This window comes from Nanorana parkeri, unplaced genomic scaffold (genome assembly GCF_000935625.1).
Source record: "Nanorana parkeri isolate BGI_ZX_2015 unplaced genomic scaffold, ASM93562v1 scaffold186, whole genome shotgun sequence".
Taxonomy (NCBI): Eukaryota; Metazoa; Chordata; class Amphibia; order Anura; family Dicroglossidae; genus Nanorana; species Nanorana parkeri.
The window spans coordinates 206,682-229,249 of NW_017306454.1; the positions used below are offsets into that span (position 1 = coordinate 206,682).

At 41.4% G+C, this 22,568-nt stretch overlaps 1 protein-coding gene across 1 annotated transcript in view; it reads left to right on the top strand.

Moving 5' to 3' along the window:
- Nucleotides 1-10,918, top strand: part of ERG (ERG, ETS transcription factor) — a 182,119-nt gene extending 171,201 nt beyond the window's left edge. Inside the window, exons 8-11 of the mRNA XM_018555148.1 lie at nt 924-986; nt 2,160-2,213; nt 4,403-4,450; nt 10,177-10,918. Of these exons, the coding sequence (XP_018410650.1) occupies nt 924-986; nt 2,160-2,213; nt 4,403-4,450; nt 10,177-10,697 (686 nt within the window). The 3' untranslated portion in view covers nt 10,698-10,918. The remainder of the gene's footprint in view (nt 1-923; nt 987-2,159; nt 2,214-4,402; nt 4,451-10,176) is intronic.
- Nucleotides 10,919-22,568: the final 11,650 nt, after the last annotated feature.

The following is a 22,568-nucleotide window of genomic DNA, read 5'->3' on the forward strand; positions in this document are numbered from 1 at the left end:
AGATGCAACTGACCTTCAGCTTGTTGTGGGTGCTTACTGGGTGGTAGTTAGCCAAAAGGAACAGATGATTCACCAGTTCAGCAGTTCAACAAATCATTCAGCAGTTACAGCAAATTTGAAGTATTCTACAAATTTGCCCCCAAACAACAAGGCACTTGTAATAACAGTGCAAGAATGCAGGGCTAACAGGAGGTTGCTTGAGGCGTGCTCCCTTAAGCGTATATGTGTGCAAGATATCCTCAGAAGTGTTTTCCCCAGAAAGGGTGCTGTATTTGTGCCTAACCAGCATGCTGGGCTAAATATTGTGGTCCTCTCTTGGAGCACCAGCCTTTTCCCAAGGGTGTCCTTGCTGTCACTTTTGGCCAGGAACCTTCCCGTACCACTCCCTCACAAAGCGGGTGTCTGTCACTACTTGTGACTTCCCCCTTGCAGTCACACCCCAGTGATGCACATGGAAATATATATATATGTATACAGTATATATATAGATAGATAGATAGATAGATAGATAGATAGATAGATAGATAGATAGATAGATAGATAGATGTATATATACTGCCATCATCAAAGATATCCTCCAAAATGTCAAAATAAATATTAGACACAGGCTCTCCCAAGATGGTGTTCAGAGCTCATGGCAGAGAACACATTGGTTCTTTGTTAGGCTCCCTATAGTACCAGCAGTAAACAGCAGCCCTGTGACCGCTTTGTTTACTACTGAAAGCCAGACAGAGAAGTGATGGAGCAATCTTTGAATCGCTGCATCTCCTCCCACAGTGCTGTCCCTTAACCACACTCAGTTACCGGAATAAATAATTTTTCACTGCAATGAAATGTTTTGTCTGTAGATAGAATACTTAGTTTTGTTGTTTTGTCTGTCTGTCACTTGGAAAAAAAATCACAGTTAGTTATTGTGTCTGCAGATTTATCCTACGAGCAAACAAGAAGACCTGCATGGCCCAATCATCCCACACCACAGTCAAAAGGTAAGTTATAAATAAAGCTTTTGACATTGAAAATCACACCATCATTTTTATTTCAGTACTATCTTCCAAACAAGGTTTGAACGCCTTAATCCAGCAAATAAGTGAATGCATTATGCTGAAATTCCGATTGCAATTACTATACATTTATTTGCATTCCTAATGTTAATTTAGAGGAATAGATAGAGCAAATATGGGTGGGCTGGCTGCATGAACAAATCCCAGCATCCTGCATGACAAAAGCAGGGGTAAAACCCAACAAACTGTGCTCCGTATCATCCATTCCAGATGTTTCAAAAATGCCATTCAAATGAATGCCAGCAACAAAGTACAAATTTGTACAAAAGCCATCTAAACAGACCCAACATATGGTCCCAGAGCTGCAGGTATAGGACAACAAGATTTAAAGCTGAACTCCAGACAAACAGCTAAACAAGATGAACATTTCCAAGTTCTCCATGTTGTTAATTTACTGTAGGCTTGCTCATGTTCAGTGACAGAAGTGTAAAATGCAGACCCAGCCAGGCACCTAGCATTTTGGAATGTAGGCTGCTAATGGCAGCTCACATATTTCAATCATTAATGGGTGGGCTTCAATACCCTGAATACCAACTAGTAGTGTTGACGTAGCTTGCCATCCTCAGATGTCACCTAATCCGAACCCTAACCCTTAAAATGTGTCTAAAACCAAAACTGATTATTTTTAATTACTGTTATGATTAGGGGTTACCTAATCTCAAGGGAAAACTTTTAATTGTTTTTAGTTGTCACCAGAACTGGAATAGAGGTGAAATCTTCCAAAGAGGACACCAGTGACAACCATCTAAGAGTGGATATCCCTCTCTTTGTAGAGAGTTCCTCTGTTCCTGTTGTGTCTAATGGACAGGAAGGGGAAGGAAATCTCCTAACTGGAAAAAAAATCCTTCCCTACTCTATCCAAAAATGTAAAACAGCTTTGGCTTTAGATACACTTTACAGGGATTGAGAGCTATGGAAGGACCCTTGAGCAATGCACCTTGGGTGAGTTCCCAACTGTACCCAGCACAATAATCAGTAATTAAGTTACAATAACGTTTCCCTTTATTGAAATAGTTTAACTTGCAGGACTAATCTACACCCAATGAAACATTCAATAACTGTGTTTATATAACTTTTAGTAATTTTTTTGTTTTTCAGCTTCACAAGCGCCCACCGTAGTGCCAAAAACAGAAGATCCAAGACCCCAGCTAGGTAATTAAGACAATGATTAGGACTTGATAAATGCCTTTGTTTTTTCCTATCACAAAAAAGGTTGATGTTTGACAGACCATCGGGTTCAGCTGAAAAGAATGATTGATTATTGCTTCTTAGTTTTTTCATTTATTGCAGACTCACTTTAGTCTACTCATAGGCCAGAGACAGGGCTTTCAGAGATGATATCAGGATCTACAGCCGAGTGATGCACAAATAAGATACATTTTTGTTAATGGTTAGGGTACTTGAATGTATTGTTAAGATTTGACTACTGACCTTAGTGTCACTTTAATTTGGGAGGTCTGTGGCTTTATGTCTGACAAATATCTGTGATAAAAGGCACTAGTGAAGTGGCCATGGCAGGATTTTAACTGGTCTCATTTGGCAAATGTGATTTTCTGTTAAAGTTTTGGCATTCAAAAACGGCAAACTCAAATGAAACAAAGATGTGATACCCCCTTCTGGTTAAAGGCAACAATGTAAACAGGCGATGACTAACCAATCTTTGGGTGGCTTCAGTGAAGGACTGGACTAGGAGGCATAAGGGCCTATTCCCCTGGGCCAGTACTAATATGATATGTTCGACTGGTAGCCATGAGTGGAGATACTTAATCGTTCAGGTATCAGTCAGGGAGGGAACGGTAGTCAGTGGCATATTCTGGGCATTATATAGCTATCTGCTCCCCTCTGCAGAGTCTGGCAGAGGGAAGTTATTCAGCACCAACTTCATTTGGAGCTCTGAGATGCTATGTAACTAAATGCCAAGAGTCCTTTAGGAACACTTACCTTTCACCATGCCCACCTATCGCTGCAGAACGATGACACACTTTGCATGGTGTACTTTCTTTAGCCCACAGAAATTAATTTTTGCATTGAGAGGGCTAGTTGACTGTGTTTGCCCCTCAGGCTAACAGTTCTCGTCCTCCCTGAGTGGCTTCTAATAACTTCTTTGCCTGGCTGCTAGGAGTAACTGTCTGGAAAGTGGCCTTTTTATACACCTCAAGATTTCTCTCTGAAGGAGATTAAAAAAATAGATTCCCCCATTTACACTAAACAACATGGATTGGGGAAAATCCCCTGCTGGCTATTGTAATTAGCATCCAGTGGGACTCAAGGCTCCTGTATAACCGAAGAGTGGCTGCATCTAACTGAATACAGTTACCGTTTAGCCAACGATTTTCCACCCATCTCCTTCAACAAAAGTTAATTGAAAAATTCACTATTTTTCATTTCAATATTTTTTATAAAGTTTCAAAAGCGTTGTACAGAGCATAACTCAAGAAGAAAAATTGACTATTTTGCTTGGTGGTTCCAACAGGGCCACCCACAGCTCGAAATTCGATAAGTATATGGCCAGCTTAAGAATACATAGACCGGTCAGCCATAATGTTATGACCACCTGCCAAATTTTGAGTAGGTCCCCCTTTTGCTATCAAAACAGTCCTGACCCATCAAGGTATTGACTCCACTAGACTTCTGAAGGTATGCTGTGGTACCTGGTACCAAGCCATCAGTAGAAGATCCTTTAAGTTCTGTAAGTTCTGTAAGTTGCCTCCATGGATCAGACTTGTTTTTCCAGCACATCCCACAGATGATCGATTGGATTGAGATCTTGAAAATTTGGAGGCCAAGTCAACACTTCAAACTCTTGACCACTACAGACTAGGAACATCCCACAAGAGCTGCAGTTTTGGAGTTGCTCTGACCCCCACTCATCTAGCGGTACTAATTTGTCCCTTGTCAAAGTCACTCAAACCCTTACACTTATCAATTTTTTTTCTGCTTCCAACACATCAACTTCAGGGATAAATTGTTCACTTGCTGCCTAATATATCTCACCCACTTCCAGGTGCCATTGTAACCAGATAATCAATGTTATTCACTCCACCTCTCAGTGATCATAATGTTATGGCTGATCGGTGTATATGCCCAGCCACTTGTTCCACCAGTCCCCACCCACATCCATCAAGATATGCTTTTTATGAGTTTGCTCTTGTTTTAGGCAGGGCCCATCTCTTTTGGGATCCCAGGTATGTCAATCAGAAAAATAAGACTTATGGGCTACAAAATATTTTTCAACATCTTTTGTTAACCAGAATTGTGACACTGCAGTACAGGGAAATGAACATGAACTGAGTGAACACGCTGGATGAAATATGTCTGATTTCTTTTATTTCTTCTTTTAGATCCTTATCAGATTCTTGGCCCAACAAGCAGTCGCCTTGCAAATCCAGGTAAGGAGACAAAACATCAACAGACTCTGCCTGCAACTAATTTTGCTTGTCAGGATAAAATATATAAGATATGAAAACTTTAGCAAAACTGCAATTTATAAAAAAAAAAAAAAGGAAATCAATGTACCGTGGATAATTTACAAAATTCTATCAAAACACCAGTTACAGGCAGAAGAGAGTAAGATGAGGAACTATGTTTGATAGAGAAGAAAAGTTGCATGAGCAAACACAGATCCACTGCAAAGTTACAAATGCTTGCTGCAGTTGATGCTCTATAAATTTATTTACATTTACAGAGCAGTTACAAAAATTTACAGGCTAAGACGTAGGGCAAAATAAAATAATAATTACCAAAATGATAATAATATAAAACATAATAATAAGAACAAATATAATAAAATGAATAATAATATATTCTGTACATCTCTGTAATACATGCACATTTCCTTATTTCCCTTACCGAACCCCATAAATAAAGAAAGATAGTTGTTGATCTGCTAGAAATGTGCTCAGCTCCTGATTTCCTGTTGTGAGCTGACAACACAGTGCCTTCTTCTGGACTGAGATAAAGGTTGAACTCGATGGATCTGTCTCTTTATTCAACCTCAAATACTATGTAACTATGTAACAAGCAATGGTATCAGCCCTGCCTAGTTGTCTTTTTCTAAATTACAGATTACCTCCCCCTCTCCTCATATCCTCAAAGAAGTTAAAGGAGAACTATGAGGTGACTGATTTTCACTCCACCTCATAGTTCTAGCCGACGTGTGACAATTAAACTGTCACACATCAGCTCAATAGATCGGGAGGTGAGCGAGCACATACCGTCACTCGCTCACTTCTCGATCCTGTCCCAGCAGAAAGCCGTGACTGTCACTCACGGCTCCCAGCAGGGATTCCCCCCCCTCCCCGCTCCGATCCTCCAGCGCTGAGTGCAGGAATGGACGGGGGAGGGGGCTGGTACAGCTGGCTCTGCCTTTAGATAGGCAGAGCCCGCTGTCAATCACGCAGCTGGATGGATCTCGACATCATTGTCGGGATCCGTGCCGGCTGCGGCGGTCTCAGTATACCGTGAGCTGTAGCTTGCGATATACTGAGCTTTGGGTCATGTGAGGAGGTTAGTATATGTCCTCCTGTGACCCTTAGGAGAACTATGGAGGAAACCACTTACCCCATAGTTCTTTTTTAAGCCACCAAAGCAATTATGTGAAGAAGTGATTAAAAATAAGATGGGGGTAGCTGGAATTACTTTTTAAAGCCCAATTAAGGTCAAATAGATAGGCAGAGGCAGCTGTCACTCAAGCAGCTGGGTGGATCTCAACAGTAATGTCGGGTTCCGTCCCGGCTGCGGCGGTCTTAGTATACGGCGAGCTGTAGCTCGTGATATACTGAGCTTTGGGTCACAGGAGTATGCTAGTTTATGTCCTCCCGCGACCCTTAGGAGAACTATGGGGGGAAAACATTACCTCATAGTTCTCCTTTAAGGAAGTGAGCTTCATAAAGCTGATTATAGTGCTTCACGTAGGAACAGAACACAAGACAGCTCTGAATTTAGACAGTTATTATTATGCATTTATTGAACCGCTATAACAAAACGCTTTTAATGGTATATTTAACAGACCAAATGGGAACGATTAAGGAGGCCATCGTTAGGGTTTATAAACACTTATAATTTTGCCTGCTTGCTTAGGACCTTATAGTGACACCTTACAGTAAGTTTCATGTAACAATTCACCTGTTGGCCACTCTCAATATTTGCTGTGGCTCATTGACTCCCATGACCTCACCTGCCCTTCACATCTGCAGCCTCCAGGCTACCACCGCTGAATGGATCTTTCCCTTTTTCTCTTCTACGGATAAATAACAATATCCGCAGCCCAAGACTTTTATTAAAAGCAGTTTTGTGGAATGCTCTTGGAAAGGGACGAATATATTGAATGTGCTGAAACACAGCAAATGCTAATGGGGTTCAGATGGACTGTTAACCTGGTATGACAATGAGAAAAACAATTGGTATTCAATAAAATGAAACCATCTGACATCTGTGCACAATTAATTGAGATTAGCAGTCGGGAGATGGCTATTAATGCTCTGCACTGCACAGAAAACATTGGGCTTCATTTGCGGAAAACTGGAGCAGAAGTGCAGCTGTTGCCTATAGATAGCATATACGGTAGATTTATGGTTTGATTTGACAGAATTAAGGCCTGTGTCAATGCTTATGTCCATGGTGTCAGTTTAACATCTGTTTTAGATGCTTCTGAGATCATAATTTATAGACAGGAGCATTTGAGCTCCAGTTGACCTCCTTCTGATCTGCATTTTACCTGCTTCATGTGATTTTGCATTCCCATAGACTTGTGTGGCAATGCAAAATCCAAGTGAACAAAGGCCAGGTGGCACAAAAACTGATTTGTAACTTTTTCGATCAGCCTTTGTTAATCAGCCACACTGATTTTAGGATCCATATTTAGGTGCGTAAGAATATAAGATGGTGGGATCACACTACAGTATGTGTTATTTTCCATAATTAGTCTCACTGTAGCTTCCAACAGACCTTACATAACATGGCTGATTTACTAAAGGCAAATAGGCCGTTCACTGTGGAAGGGAATTTGCACTTTGCAGGGGATGTTTCCCTTACCTTGATGAATGTGGTGAAATTTCACTTTGCAAAGGATAGCCAATCACGCAAGAAAAAAAAACAGTAATCTAGGTCTTATTTTTGGGGTAGGTCTTATTTTTGGGGTATATACCCTCCCCGAAAATAAGACCTAGTTGTGACTATTCCCAGGGCCGGTGGTGGCATAAGGGGGAACTTGAAGAGCCACGGGAGAGAATCGGCGGTGCCACCGAAGCCAGCGCTAGAGGAAGCGAGGCGGCACCGGAGGGGGCAGAGCCGCATAAGCCGATGCCTCCTCTATAGCGCCGCCTCCTCTCACAGATGGAGTGATACCAAATGCACTCCTCCGCCTGTGAGGAATCGATAGTGAAAGTGCGCTTCGCTCATTGTGGCCAGTGAGTGGTTAGCAAATTGCTCTTGGAAGGGTACGGCACCCCTGATTGCCCTGATCACCATATTTTTGTACATGAATACATGTAGACTTTTCTACAAGAATAAGTGTGGATTGTTGTACATAAAAAAAAAAATTAAATAAGACCTACCCCGAAAATGAGACCTAGTGTGTTTTTTTGAGCCAAAAAAAATATCAGACAGTGTCTTATTTTCGGGGAAACACGGTATATATATTTTTACTAGCACATGATTGGATGATGGAAGTCAGTGGAGCGTCACCTCATTCACTAAACTAAGAGGAAGCTTCCCCTGCAAAGTGCAAATTCCCTTACAAAGTTAGCTGTCTGTTTGTTTTTAGTAAATCAATCCCACATGTCTTCTTACAAAGAACTGGAGTTGCTTCTCTTTAGTCACCAGTCAAATCTGCCTAAAGTCTGAAACCCATTGGTAGCTTGAACTCGTAGTAGGAAGGTGTTGATCCAGCCCAGCATGGCTCTTTCTCTGCCAGTGGACACTGATGTGCTATCTGATCCTAAGAAGGCTGGGTGTAAATCAAAATGTTTCAGACTGAAACTTAAGCTATAACGTGGGATGAAAGTTGCCTGATCTGTTTTTTTGGCCGGATCAGATATTTATTGTGTGGATGGGCACAACTAGAGACTAAACTAGGAGATTTCAAATTTGACCATTCATGTAGGTATATGGGTTTCTCAAAACAAACCTGTGATGTGCTAATGCAGGGCAAAGCATCAGGTTTACTTTAACCCCCCACAACCCCCCCAAATTCACTCCCCCACTGCAAGAAAAATACCCATTAATTTCTGGTATACAGGAGCATGTGACTCACTCCTCTTCCTCTCCTGTGACAGCACTGGTGCTTGATCATTTCCCAGTGCTGTCACATTGGGGCAGGGAGAGAGTCCTCAACCTTGTTTAAGCCCTGAGTCCCCCTAGCCTGAGCTTACGCTTTACTTTCTTTACTCAGGAGCAACAAGATGGCAAGTAAAAGGTAAGCATGTGCTGCTGGAGAGGCAAAAATGAAAACATGTGGCTTTACCCTACATTGGCAAAGCATGGATTTGCTTTCAGATCTTTTTTCAAGAGGCACCCTTCTACCCATAGGTCTAAAAACACACTATACATTGAAATGTTTGTGGACACCTGACCATAACACATACTATGTGGCCATAAGTATGTGGACATCCATCCGAATGATTGAGTTCAGCTATTTCCAGGGAAGGGTACTGTTAATGCTACAACACACAAAGTCATTTTAGACATATTTGTTCTTTCAACATTGAGGCATCTGTTTAGGGAAGGCCCTATTCTATTCCAGCATGACTGCACCTCCATGCACAAAGCCAGCTCCATAAAGACATAGCTTGATGAGTTTGGTTTGGAGGAACTCGAATAGCCTGCACCCCAACCCTACTGAACACTTTTGGGATGGATTGAAATGCTGAATGCAAGCCAGGCCTTCTCACCCAACATTATAACCTGACATCATAAAACTTATTTTGACTGAATGGGCACACATTCCTGGAGACACGCTCCCTGTGAAAGACCTTCCCAGAAGAGTGAAAGCTGTTATAATCACAAACTGGGGAAGGGGGTAAAATCTATATGCGCATGGTTTTGGAACTACATGTCCAACAAGCTTATATAAGTGTGATGTTCAGATGTCCACAAACCTTTAGCCATATAGAGTACCTTTAGACATGAAATAATTATTGCCCTGCCAGAGGAATATCTTGATTCTATAGTCCAGCAAAGGCAATAAGTAATAGCTGGAGATAAGAAGGACATTTGTTGTGTCTAGTTCGAGCTGACGTGTGACAATGAAACTGTCACACGTCGGCTCAATAGATTGGGAAGTGAGCAAATACATACTGTCGCTCGCTCACTTCTCGATCATCTCCCTGCAGAGAGCGGTGACTGTCAGTCACGGCTCCTCGCAGTGATTCCCCCCTTCCTGCTTCGATCCACCAGCGCTGACTGTATGAATGGATGGGGGAGGGGGCGGTTACAGCTGGCTCTGCCTTTAGATGGAGGAGCCCGCTGTCATTCATGCAGCTGGGTGGATCTCAACAGCATTGTCGGGATCCGTCCTGGCTGCGGCGGTCTCAGTATACCGCGAGCTGTAGCTTTGGGTCACGGGAGGAGGTTAGTATATGTCCTTCTGTGACCCTTAGGAGAACTATGGGGAAAAACACTTACCCCATAGTTTTCTTTTAAGCCACCAAAGCACTTATGTGAAGAAGTGATTAAAAATAAGATGCAGTAGCTGTAATTACTTTTTAAAGCCCAATTAAGGTCAAATAAATAAATATGCAGTCAGGTGGACCTTGTACTAGCAACCTCTATTTCTTACCTCCACGTTTTTGTTACATACCCATTAAGCCTGTGTAAGGACACTGGTGATAAATGGTGTCACTATTACACAGGTCTGCCAGCACAGAAATCAGCATTTAAAGCATCTTTAAGCAAAAATCAGTCACAAATCATAATACTGTACGCAAGGGCACAGGACTATATATAGAAAATAAAAGGTGTGACACTTAAATTAGACTTTTATGAAGGCATGAGCTGCAAAAGATGAACATTCACCCATCTGATAGAGAGAAGACAGTGGACAGTTATAAATAACATTACTATAAACTGAAATTATCAACTATTGTTTTTCATCACTTTGCTAATACTATTTTTCTAGGCAGTGGACAAATCCAGCTCTGGCAGTTTCTCCTGGAACTTCTCTCAGACAGTTCAAACTCCAACTGCATTACTTGGGAAGGAACGAACGGGGAGTTTAAGATGACCGACCCGGACGAAGTGGCAAGACGTTGGGGAGAAAGGAAGAGTAAACCTAACATGAACTACGACAAGCTCAGCCGTGCACTCCGCTACTACTACGACAAGAATATTATGACTAAAGTCCACGGCAAGCGCTATGCTTATAAGTTTGACTTTCATGGGATTGCTCAAGCCCTTCAACCACATCCTCCAGAATCAACGATGTATAAGTATCCTTCTGAACTTCCCTACATGAGCTCTTATCACACACACCCTCAGAAGATGAACTTTGTTGCTCCCCATCCTCCAGCTTTACCTGTGACATCATCCAGTTTCTTTGCAGCTCCAAACCCTTATTGGAATTCACCAACCGGCAGTATTTATCCCAGTAGCCGACTCCCGGCAAGTCACATGTCATCTCATCTTGGAAGTTACTACTAGCGCTCAAGAAAAAGACTTTACTGTGGATTATAATTCGCCAGCGACTCTACCAGGAGATCATGACGAGTTATCCGTGCCTTTTATAACAGGTGCACAAAAATAAGGGCAGATAGGCCACAAACGCAAAACTTTTTGTAGAGGTTAAGGACGCAAAATTTTACTAACGAAGTTCAAATGCCAAAGATGCAACATAGGAGACATCAGCATTTAACTAATATGTATTCTTGGTTCGACTTTTTCTAGTCGAAGTCTATGGTGGATTTACCTAATGAACTTTTTGTTAAAAAAAAAGTAAAAAAGAAAACTATATGCTATATACAAAATTGTGGACTACCATAATATAAATATCTGTAGTGCAAACTACCTGTACTTAAGAATACAAGTACACAATCAGGATCATTGAAACAAAAGTAGTGTCAGTAAAACAATGTCAAGACAAAAAATTTGACAAAATTTCACTTGAGAAAAAAAACTTTTTGGCAAACTGTGAAGACTTCCTACATTCCTTGATGTATCTGAAAGAGAAGTATGAGCCATTTTGGTGGAACAAAGAAAGTGCTAAGAAGTAATTATGCTCAAGAAGGTTTATAAACAGAGGTTGAAGGAAAGGGAGGAAAATACTGAAAAGAATTGTCTCATTCACGGAAAACCATTGAAAAGAGGGAGGGGCTTGACAATACAGGGACGTATGTTTTTTGAGACTTCTTTGAGAAATGTTACAGCAGTATTAATACCGCCATCAGTATTACCGAGAACAAAATGACATGGTTGAAATGGTATAGATTAGAGTAGTTACTTTTAATGATATAAAACTGGAATTGTCTGATATTTAAAAAGAAAAATCAGGACCTCATTTGTAATGTACAACACACGACACCCAACTTTTTTCAGAGATGCAATGGCTTTCTTAAGAGAAGTGGAAACAATCAGAATTCTTTTCATTTTTGTCTTTTTTTTATAAGGCCAGGTCCATTTTTACACATAACAAGTGCAGAATTAAGTTAAAATTTTAGCACAGTTGAAAAATACAATTATCACAGTTCACATCTAGTCATTGCTAAGTGTAACATTTTTGTTTTCAATGCGTTGCCCATGGCAACAAGAGAATTTAATATGGCACTGATATTGGAAGCAATGCTCGTTGGTGGAATCCGATCGAACTTCTCCAATTTTATTGCCAAAGCTCTCAGGGTGGATTTTGTACACATGTTTATTTTAATCTCTGTTTGAGGGAGTTTGACGATTGAAATATTAAGTAAGTTCCCTCGTTGCTACAATCTGAACTTTTGTTGTTGTTATTTTTTATAAGCAGGCGCCAGTTTTATTTGAGTCGCGAACGCTGTGCGTTCGTCAGGTTGAAGTATACAAGTCAATGGTATTTTTCATTTTTATATAATTATATAAGTTATGCATTTATACACTACGAGTTGAGCTCGGCCAACCAAAGAAACACAGAAGGGACATGTTGAAACTTTAAGACATAAAAAAAAAAGTTGTGGCCTTGAATTTAAACTCTGTATGCTTGATGTTTACAATATGAACCATTAGTACTTAGAATGCAGTTTGTATGCAATACAATAAGCTTGGCCTAGCATGGCAATTCAGATGTAGACTGTAGTTTGCATTATGCGTTTTTATTTTATATTGACCAAGATGCCCATCTCATTTTTTTTTTCAACGTTTATCTGTGGCATTTGGAATATACAATTGAGTTTATTAAAAGAGAATCACTTTAAACAACTCATAGAAGCCCAAGACCAAATTAATAGTGGCATGTGATATTCCTTCTTAGACTTTTAAATAGGTGAGAACAATTTACAGTTTTACAATGTTTTTAATCTCTCACTATATTAAAAACAGGAGTGTAAAAAGGTTTCATTTCAAACAAAATTATCTTTGATTTTTGGTTTATGTAATATGAAGATTATACATTAGTTTTTGCTTGTTTTCCAGTTTAATTATTATTTCACCTACAATTTCCCTTGTAAAAAGTAGAGATCCCATAAGCCAAACCTTGAAAATGGCTTCTATGGGATATCTACTTTATGGTCTTGTATTTGGTAAAAGGCAACTGAGACAATTACAATATGGTCATGAAGAAAGATTTCATAACAACTGTGTCATAGGGCAGTTTTTTATGGAAGCTCTATGTGATCTTCAAGTGGTAATTGTCACACATTCCTGTTTAAAGGGGAATCAAAGTTACCCCCAGAAAACGGCAGGCAGATGACAAAGGAGTAGTCAATAGTACGGACCGTGCTCTTACTGCAGCTGATCTTTCCCCATTAGTGATTTACTTTTACGTGCCTTGTCTCACACTGTGTGTATTTATGCAGGTGGCCATCTTGGTAGAGGTAGAGCTTTGCTTCCCCATGCCAAAGCCTTTAGCAAGGAGAAATTAGGCAGCACAGTAGTGTTGTCTCCAAAGCCAACTCAAAATCTTCTAAGATTACCAGTCAGTGCCTTAGATCTCATACTGCATATATGGCCACAAGGTCAAGAGGGCCTAGACACCCTCAGATATCAAGAATTACACTGCTGTTATTCAAGAGGGATTCCAGTGAAAAAAGATTTGTCAGGGACATTTCTGTATGTTCCACATAACATAGTAGTTCAAGTCCACTTTAGATGTAAACCTGACCAATGATAAGCTTGGATGGTTGTGAACCATACCTGTGCTCTTAAGCAAGCACACTGGCATCACTGCTATATATGTTCTTCTCCAGTTGTTACTGTAATTGTTACCATAAGCAGAATAAGGTGAATTCCAGCTGATGATGTCTATCACCCATAATGCCCTCTTTGTGTTTTGTAAAAATCTCTGTTGTCTTTTAAATACAGTAGCTCCTTGGAGCTTTGTTTTATGACTTATTCATTCCAACATACATACCTTTCTTCAAAATGAAAAAGCAATTAGCAATGACCATGATCAGTTCACAGTTTTATCAAATTAAGATGCCCCATATCTTTTAACTCCTAGTAACGGAGACAAATTAGCACAGAATGGGGCTCTAGGCAAGGTAGCACCCTTCCCCCCCCAAATTCCCTTTGATTACCCATGATAAGGGTTGCATTAAGCACAGAAAGGCCACCCCATTTGCATTGTCTACGCTGGCATGGCCCCATCAGACACCAAGTGCCTGCAAATACATCCTCCCATGTGAAGTGCCAGGAAGGTGCACAGCTTTGACCAGCTGCTCTAGCTATATTTTGAGTTTCGCTCATTGAGCTGCTTATTTGAAATTAGCTTGAAAGAAAATAACTTTACCACTTAATTAGAAGGTGTGTTTTTTGGGGGTATATTTAGGGTTGTTTAGTTTATTTCACTTAGTGTTCTATGTATTTGTGTTACCTTTTTATCCCATAGTTCTCTTTAGAGTCACGGGAGGACATATACTAGCGTCCTCCCATGACCCAAAGCTCAGTATATAACGAGCTATTGCTCACTGTATACTCAGAGCGCCACAGCCGGGATGGATCCTGACAATACTGTCGAGATCCACCCAGCTGCATGAGTGACAGCTGGCTCTGCCTATCTAGAGGCAGATCCAGCTGTGCCTGCCCCCTCCCCGTCCGTTTCTCCACTCAGTGCTGGAGGATCGGAGAGGGGAGGAGGGGAATCTCTGCGTGGAGCCGTGACTGACAGTCACCGCTCTCTGCAGGGAGATGATCGAGAAGTGAGCATGCGACGGTTCGCGTTCGCCCCCCCTCTACCGATCTATAGAGCCGACCTGTGACAGTTTCATTGTCACAGGTCGGCTTGAACTATGAGGTTGAGTGAAAATCACTCACCTCATAGTTCTCCTTTAAAGTAAAATAATTAGGCTAATGTGGGGCCATTTTTGGCATAGGAACAGGTGCAGAATAGCTAAAAGGAGCTTTCACAACCCTTAGGAATTATGCAAAGACCTTTTCACCCTTATACACCACCAAAAACCATCTTCATTTCACCATGCCATTGACTTCGATGCATTTTACCTAAACGGTGAAATTTGGCCAAAAATCCTGCGATTGTCTCCAAAATTTTGGCAAAATAAAAAAAACGCAAATTTTTGCATAACCAGCTGACCTATTTTATTCTTTGCTTTCTTAGATAAATACCTAAGTGAAGTATATTTTTCCCCTATGCCGAATGATCAAACTGTTTTTAAAAGTATAAATATTTGAATGCACTACTTATTATTACTTCTATACAAAATCTGATTTAACAAAATGACAAAGTGAACACACTTGTAAGTGTAGTAATGTGAATATTACCCTTTTATATAAAAAAAGTATCACGATTTTGAAGTTAAATGCCAATGCCATAGACATTAGTAGAATTGTTTTTAATCATTGAAATTCCCTATAATTTCTTCTATGAAAAATTAAGTGTCTTAACAAAAAGCCATTTATGACGCCAGTCTATAAGAGTATTTAATATTATATCTAAAAAAATATACAAGGTCAACATTTGGTCCTAAATGCAATCCTCCCATGCAGTGGCGTCACAAGGGGGGTGCGGCCCGCACCCAGGTGAACCCATTGGAGGGGTGACACCAATATGACTGATAGTTATTTTGGTGTCACCCCCCCTGAAAAGTCGGGCACTCGGTCATGGACCAAGAGCCTGACAGTTTCGGGAGAAAGGAGGGAACCCGGCGGCATACCTTATCCCGCCAGATGACTGTCCTCTCCGCTCTCTGCCAGCGTCCATCAACAAGATGGCCGCCGGCGGGTATCAATAAGATAGAAGCGCAAGCGCAATGACGTCATCATGCACGCGCGTGGTGACGTCACGGCGGAGTGTCACCTGGTAACTGCTCCGGGCTTTTGCTCACACCAAAACTGTTTCTCTCCCTATACAAGTTAATGGGAATTCAAAAGCAGCTTGAAACAGGTTGAAGCAGCTTAGAAGCAAGTCAAATGCAAGTCAGATGATATCAACTGCAGGTCAGATGCACCTGTTGATGAATTCTGAATGATCTTAGAAGCATCTCAAAGACAAGTGGAATGTACCTGAAAGCAAGCTGCATTGGCCCTTTGACACAAGCCCTTAAAGTGAAACGAATGATTATTTTCAGAGATTAGGCAGTTTGTTGTATTATTGTAAAATTGATCTAACATCATTTTTGGCGAATAATTTACATATTTATTGAATTCTGGATAATTGCATTTAGGCATTAGTTAAGGTTCCCTCTAGTGCTCATCTGTATATAGGCAGTGTGGTTAGCATACCTGCTGAATGACTGTTGAGCTCAGTTGGCTCAGTTGGCCTTTTGTTAGACCAGAGCCATAGATTTGCACAAAGAAGGAGGAGTAGTGAAGCGCAGTCAATGTCCAACCAGAGCAATATTAAATACCTGGTACTTCCACGTATGGGGGAGCATGTGACCCTCTCCTCATCCTCCTATGGATGCTTGTAGGATAGGTTGCCAGCCTGGAACGCTGTTATGTGGAGGGTAGTGAGAGAGTTAGTCCTGTGTAAACTCCAGCCAGATCTACTTAATGCTTACACAGGACTTTTCTTCTTTAGTATGAGAGCCTATGTGGGTAAAGCACGGTGGATCTTGCACTAAACAGCAAGGTTCGCTCATTATATCAGGTCCCCCACACCCATATAAAGTCACCATATGTGAAACACTTTTTCTAGAAGGCACCTTTAGAAAAAGAAAGTACTTACCTTGCCCTTGGCTACTGCGCTGAAGAGGGTGATGTCACAATCCTCCTGGCAAGATCCTAGGACTTCTTCAGTCTCCCGAAACTCATCAGAAGAGCCTCCTGCACAGTGCTGGAGCACCTTCTCTTGAGAGTTGTGATCCTCAGTGTTCCTAGAATTTTGTGGGAAGGATCATGCCGTTACCCTCGCCTAGCCGCAGTAGGTAAGGAAAGTATGATTCTTAAAGTGACCCTAAATGCAGGAATTAAATCTTAAAAATACATTCAAGTACCTTAACTATTAACAAAAATGTGGTGCTGACACTGTCCTTCCTTCTGGAGGGGGGCTTCTTTTGTTCCCCATGGTCCCTGTGTGTGTTGTAAAGTAGCCACCGCTCCAAGCTTTCTTCCGTGATGGACTACAATCTCATGTTTAGTTTACTAATTTGAATAGAGATTGTAATCCATCATGGGAGCGAGCTTGGAGCGGTGACTACTTTACAACACACACAGGGACCATGGGGAACATAAGTAGCCACCCTCCAGAAGGAAGGACAGCGTCAGCACCAATTCAGAGATGATTTGAGGATCTACAGCCGAGTGATACACAAAGAAGATACACTTTTGTTAATAATTAGGACACCGGATTAAACTGTTGGGTTTTCGTGTCACTTTAACATTCTTTGTTTTACACTTTAATGTGGTAATGATAGGGGCGGGGCCTGGATGTAATGAGCCTTTTAGCGTAAGGTTCGCTTTAAACACTGCACACACAAATCAGGTTATAAACATTATCACTTCTAGATAACATTATTTAAATGAAAGCTGATCATATTCCTATATAGAGTCATTTCATAAAACCTCCAAATCCGAGAACATAACTAGAAATTGCATTATTGAGGAATATGGTGTCTTAGTACAATTCTGTATGGTGACATTTACTATTTTCAGACAAGTCTGCCATATTTTCAAATCTGGGTAAGAACATAATATCTTAAATAATTCTATGACCAGGGAACATTATTTTATTGACTATAAGTATTGCATATGATTATACTGGAATTCAAATACATTGGAGCATTGGTTTTTCCACACCAGTCCATGTGATCCATTTAGAAAGAAGGTTTCTTGACTTATTAAATATAAGCTTCTTTTTTTTTACAACGTGCAGCTATTAAATGACAAAGTACAATCTGCTTTATACCTTTACCTACTTAATTTGCTATAAGACAGCAACTAAAGTGTAGCATAGTATTCAGCAACCTCCAGACCATTTGTGTGTACATTAGTGTGGTAAATGACAAGCAAAGGTTTGGGGTGGATCAGAGACCAAGCTGTACTGCTTAACTGCAGGAGATAAAAGTGAGGTCACCGAACTGGCAGATCAGAAGAAAGGTTTAAAAGCATTATAAAGCATTTGACAGGCCATCGGTTCATTCATGTTTATTTTAGCATTAAGTGCGCATTCACACCGAAATCGGAAGGTACTCCAGAGGGTCCATTGACTTTGCGATTGTCCCTTCCAATTTCCTCCGATCCCTTGCATTCCATCATGTTTTCTTTCTTTTTTTGGCAAGTTTTATGTGAAGTAACATGTCCTGTAACAGCCCGCATTTTTGACGTGTAGGGTTGCTCTGAAAAAAGTAGAGCATGGTGAACTTCTTTTTTTATCAGCACAACGTATGGCAATGCAACAGAACTGTCCCCATCCACACCTATTCATTTTTCATTGCCATTTCATTATCATTAGGGATGCACCAATACCAAGTACAGTACTCGGTACAAGTTCAGATACTTTTCCAGCTCCAAGACTAGACTAGAGAAAACTCAAAAGTTAGGAGTCAGCTGTCATTTGTAAGGAGCACACGGAGCCACTGGGATTTGTACATCTGTTTTAATGTATGATTTTGTTTTTATAAATATAAATAAGAGATGCACCGATACCACACTAGTACTGATACTTGTCCAAGTACTCACAGATACAAATACTGATACTCCACCAAGTCCTCACAGACACAAGTACTGATACATTTTTGTTTATTGCCATGTGACAGTTTTTCTAAAACAATACAGACTAATGATTTCAGGACAGTGGTGGAGAGCCAGAGCCAGGTCCCAGCTGCAACCACTGCAATCCTGGTAGTTCTCATGAAAATGCCTGGTAGTTCTTTGAAAAACAGATGGTAACGCAACGCTACGGATCCAGTGTGAATGGGGCCTAAAAGCTTTACAAGCTTTTTTTGGTGCCTGGCTGCTACCCAAATGTAATGCCTGAAGTTGCTAGTCCTTTACTTTCTGAATGGTCGTGGGTTTAAAAAGACCAGCAGGGTTATTCACAGAAGGGTGAAGAGTTTGGAGATGTGAACAATCTAGGACAACATAGCTGAACTGGAAAGTGGACTGAATTGGAAATTCTTTCTCCGGCCTTCTCCAAACTCTTCGCCCTTCTGTGAATAACCCTGCTGGTGTTCCTTGGTTCCCCTTTCTGTAACCCCACCACAGCCTTGCCTACCTGCACTGTTACACGAGAGGGAGGTTGCACAGCATAATGTCATGTAATAGGAGGGCGCTATGTTGCCCAGAAGCCCACTGAACAGCCTATAAAGGGTTTTATAAAAATCATATTCAATTTCCTGGATAGGATTATCAATTTGCTGATTCAATGCTCTTTAACCGATTGTACGGACTTCTAAAATAAGATCCATGGACCCGTTTGGGATAACCAGTGTTCCATCTCTTGGCCTTATTTTCTAGAATCTGTGCCTTTGATGTGAACCAACTATGTGCTAGAACCAAAAATCAAATGTGCCTTCTCTGTTTTTATGGACCACTACATTTGTACGTACTCTGTAACATCGTTCGGTTCAATTTCCCTTTTTTTTTAACCGAGATCTAACACTAATCAGAGATTTGTTACAGTTACGGCAGCTTTTATAGAAGTCTCAGCAAAGAGAGGAAAAAAAAATTTTTTTTTTTTTTTCTAAAGCAGCAATACTAATTATTATTTAAGTATTTCAATTATCTAAACCAATAAAAATCATCAATGTAAACATGATTGGCTGCGGTTGTTTTTATTGTATATGGCGTGATAACGGACATGTTGTATAATTTAGTTGTCATTGCTCTGGGACAATAAACTGCTTTGTATAGAAAATTTGCTTCTGTTTCTAACTTTGAGAGTCACCATGCACACATATATTTTAGAATTTTAAAGCAGACGTAAACCCTAACTCAATGCTTCTCAACCTTCTTTCAGTCTCGGCAGCCTTAAAAAGTATGCAAAAGCTTGGGGCACCCAGTCCTAAATGTAAGGGGGACCCCATGCAAAAACACATGAAAAAGTGGGGTTTCATCTTTTGCATTGAAGTCTTCCCTTCAAATTAAGAGCCCCCCTTCACATCAAAGTCCTCCTTTCACATCAGAATTCTCCCGTTCACATCAGAGTCCCCCTGTACATTAGAATTCTCCCTTTCACATCAGAGTCCCCCTGTACATTAGAATTCTCCCTTTCACATCAGAGTCCCCCTGTACATTAGAATTCTCCCTTTCACATCAGAGTCCCCCTGTACATCAGAATTCTCCCTTTCACATCAGAGTACCCCCTTTTCATCAATAGCCCCTGTGACGACATGGTCATCAGTTTATGGGTTATGTGTATTGGTGTTGCGTTAAGTTTAAGTGTGTTATACTGTGTAACCTGTTTATGAAAAGACTGTCAGCACCACCCCCCTCGCCAGCTCCCTTTGTACTCCAAGGAGCTCAGGACAATGACATTCTCCTGTGTCTGGACAGACTCCTGCTATGGCTGTCTGGAGCTCTTCAGCAGGTGGACCCCTGCGGGGTTGTGCAGACAGAATGTCTAGGGAAGGCAGGGTGGATGTGATGGGATTTTAATCTGATCTGATCACTTTGTGTTTTAAAGGTTGCACAGTTTCTTAATAAATCAAAGTTTTGTTTCACCCTACACTTGGTCCCGACTAGTGACTGAGGAAACTGGGATCAGCGGGTTGCAATATCTCCTGAGCAAGGAAGAATACAGCGGCGGACATACTCATCCTGAGTTCTAGGGTATAAATATACATTTAAAGCTTCAGAATGCTTTACATTTTTACCATTAACTTCCCTTCCCCATGCACAGTTTAATAAAAAAGCAGAAAGTGTTTTCCTAACTCACTCCATTTCTGAGCGATTGCTGTTTTGAAATACTGCGGTGTCACAATGTTTCTCCTCAAAATGAAGGTTTGGCCTCCTGGGGGAGGGCTTATCGAGCCATCATCTGATCTCACATCCTTCAGATGTTCGGCAACGCCTCAGCAGAACTACTTGTCCCATGCTGCACTGGGACATCGGGGACAGAGTGCTTTGCAGGGCATTTGCATAAGTAGTCAATCAAGTGATGCAGGGGTCGCTGGGCGATAAAGACCAGGGATCTCACCCGTCCGGGTCCTACCACTGCATACAGCACTGACATAATTATACTAGCACTGATCTACCAGAGCTACAGAGGGGCTGTAACACAACCAGTCACCCCGCTCAAGGGGAGTGCACAGCAGCAAATGGTCTTATGAGGTGGATATTCTGGAAAGTGAGCCCTGTGCAGCACAAGCATATGGTGGAGTCATTGAGTAGCTGCTGTGCAAGATGAAAAATAAATCATAGGTCATCCTAGGTAAAGGGAGATGGCTACAGAGCTTGGCGGGGAGATGTGTATGGCCCGTACATAACTGTTCGCCTGATGAAGGGACCTCATGGTTCCGAAGCGTTGCATGGAAATGCTGCACCATTTAGTCAATAAATAGATTGACTGGACGTTATATTGGAGTGCAAGTGACTTTTTACGGATCTCTGGCCCGTACATAACTCCCCGCCCAGGCTTTTAGCAACTCGGGATGCTCTGCTCAACCTGGACCATGCCACCCTGCCTGTTACCTCCCACATGACCCAAAGAGATGCCCCCTGAGGCAAAAGCCACAGGCCCTGATGCCTCAGTATAGGGACCGCCAAGCCTGGACTTATGCACTGCGTTGGACTTAGAACCTCTGCATTTACTGCAATGCATAAGTCCTGGTACCCATGAAACCATTGGATTTGCACATACCCATACCACCACATTGTTGGCTTGCCTGTTATTGATTTGTGTGGGCTGGCTGCTGTATGGTGCACCTGTCACCCCTGCACAGAGAAATACTGTGCTGTTCGGCCCTCTTGCAGCCATCTGCAAGAGCCCTATTAAGGTGTCCAACCAAAGCCTTCAATATTGCATTGTCATGTGCACACCTCCCAACTATCCCTCTTTTGGAACCACATGCCTCTCAGTTGTCCCTCTGTTTGGTCTCCTGTACAGATATCTATGAAAAGATTCTACTGAACTACCAAAATTGTCACTCTGCACGAAAACCTTCATTTTATTTCCTAATGTTATTTTGAAAAGTCGGTATAAAAGGAAAGTAATGATGACAAAAAATTATTTGGGGTTTAACCATTTTTGGCATATAAATTCTTAATGGTCCGCATAACTGAGGGCATGGCAGGGAGTGTGTCCATTTCCTATATATATAACTGGGGGGCATGGCTGGTGGGCAATTCCATTGCTTATATATATACTCCCTCCTCATTGGCCTACCTCTACACAGGATATCCCCCCTTCAGTCTATCATGAATGCAGCTGCTAGACTCATCCACCTAACCAACCGCTCAGTGTCTGCAACCCCCCTCTGTCGATCCCTGCACTGGCTTCCATCCCCACCCCCCTCTGCCAATCCCTGCACTGGCTTCCAATAGCCCAAAGGATAAAATTCAAAATATTAACAGTCACTTACAAAGCCATCCAAAACTCTGCCCCCGGCTATATCTCAAACATGGTCTCAAAGTATCACTCTAACCGTCCCCTCCGCTCTTCAGAAGACCTCCTGCTTTCCAGTAGACATGTGCGATTCGTTTCGTTCCGAATCGAAATTCGGACGAATTTTCGGAAATTCGGACATTCAGATGTATCCGAATTCCGAATTACAGACATAACGAATGCAAACGAATCCGAATTTCCATTTACGAAATTCGGTAGCGTTCGTACGAACGAACGTTTCGTTTTCTGTTCTTATTCGTTTCTTATTCGTTTCTTATTCGTTTCGTTCGTTGGAGCAAAGTGACATTAGAGGAGAAAAATATTTTTTCCCCCTCAAATGTCACTTTTGCTGCAAACGAACGAAACGAATAAGAAACGAATAAGAACAGAAA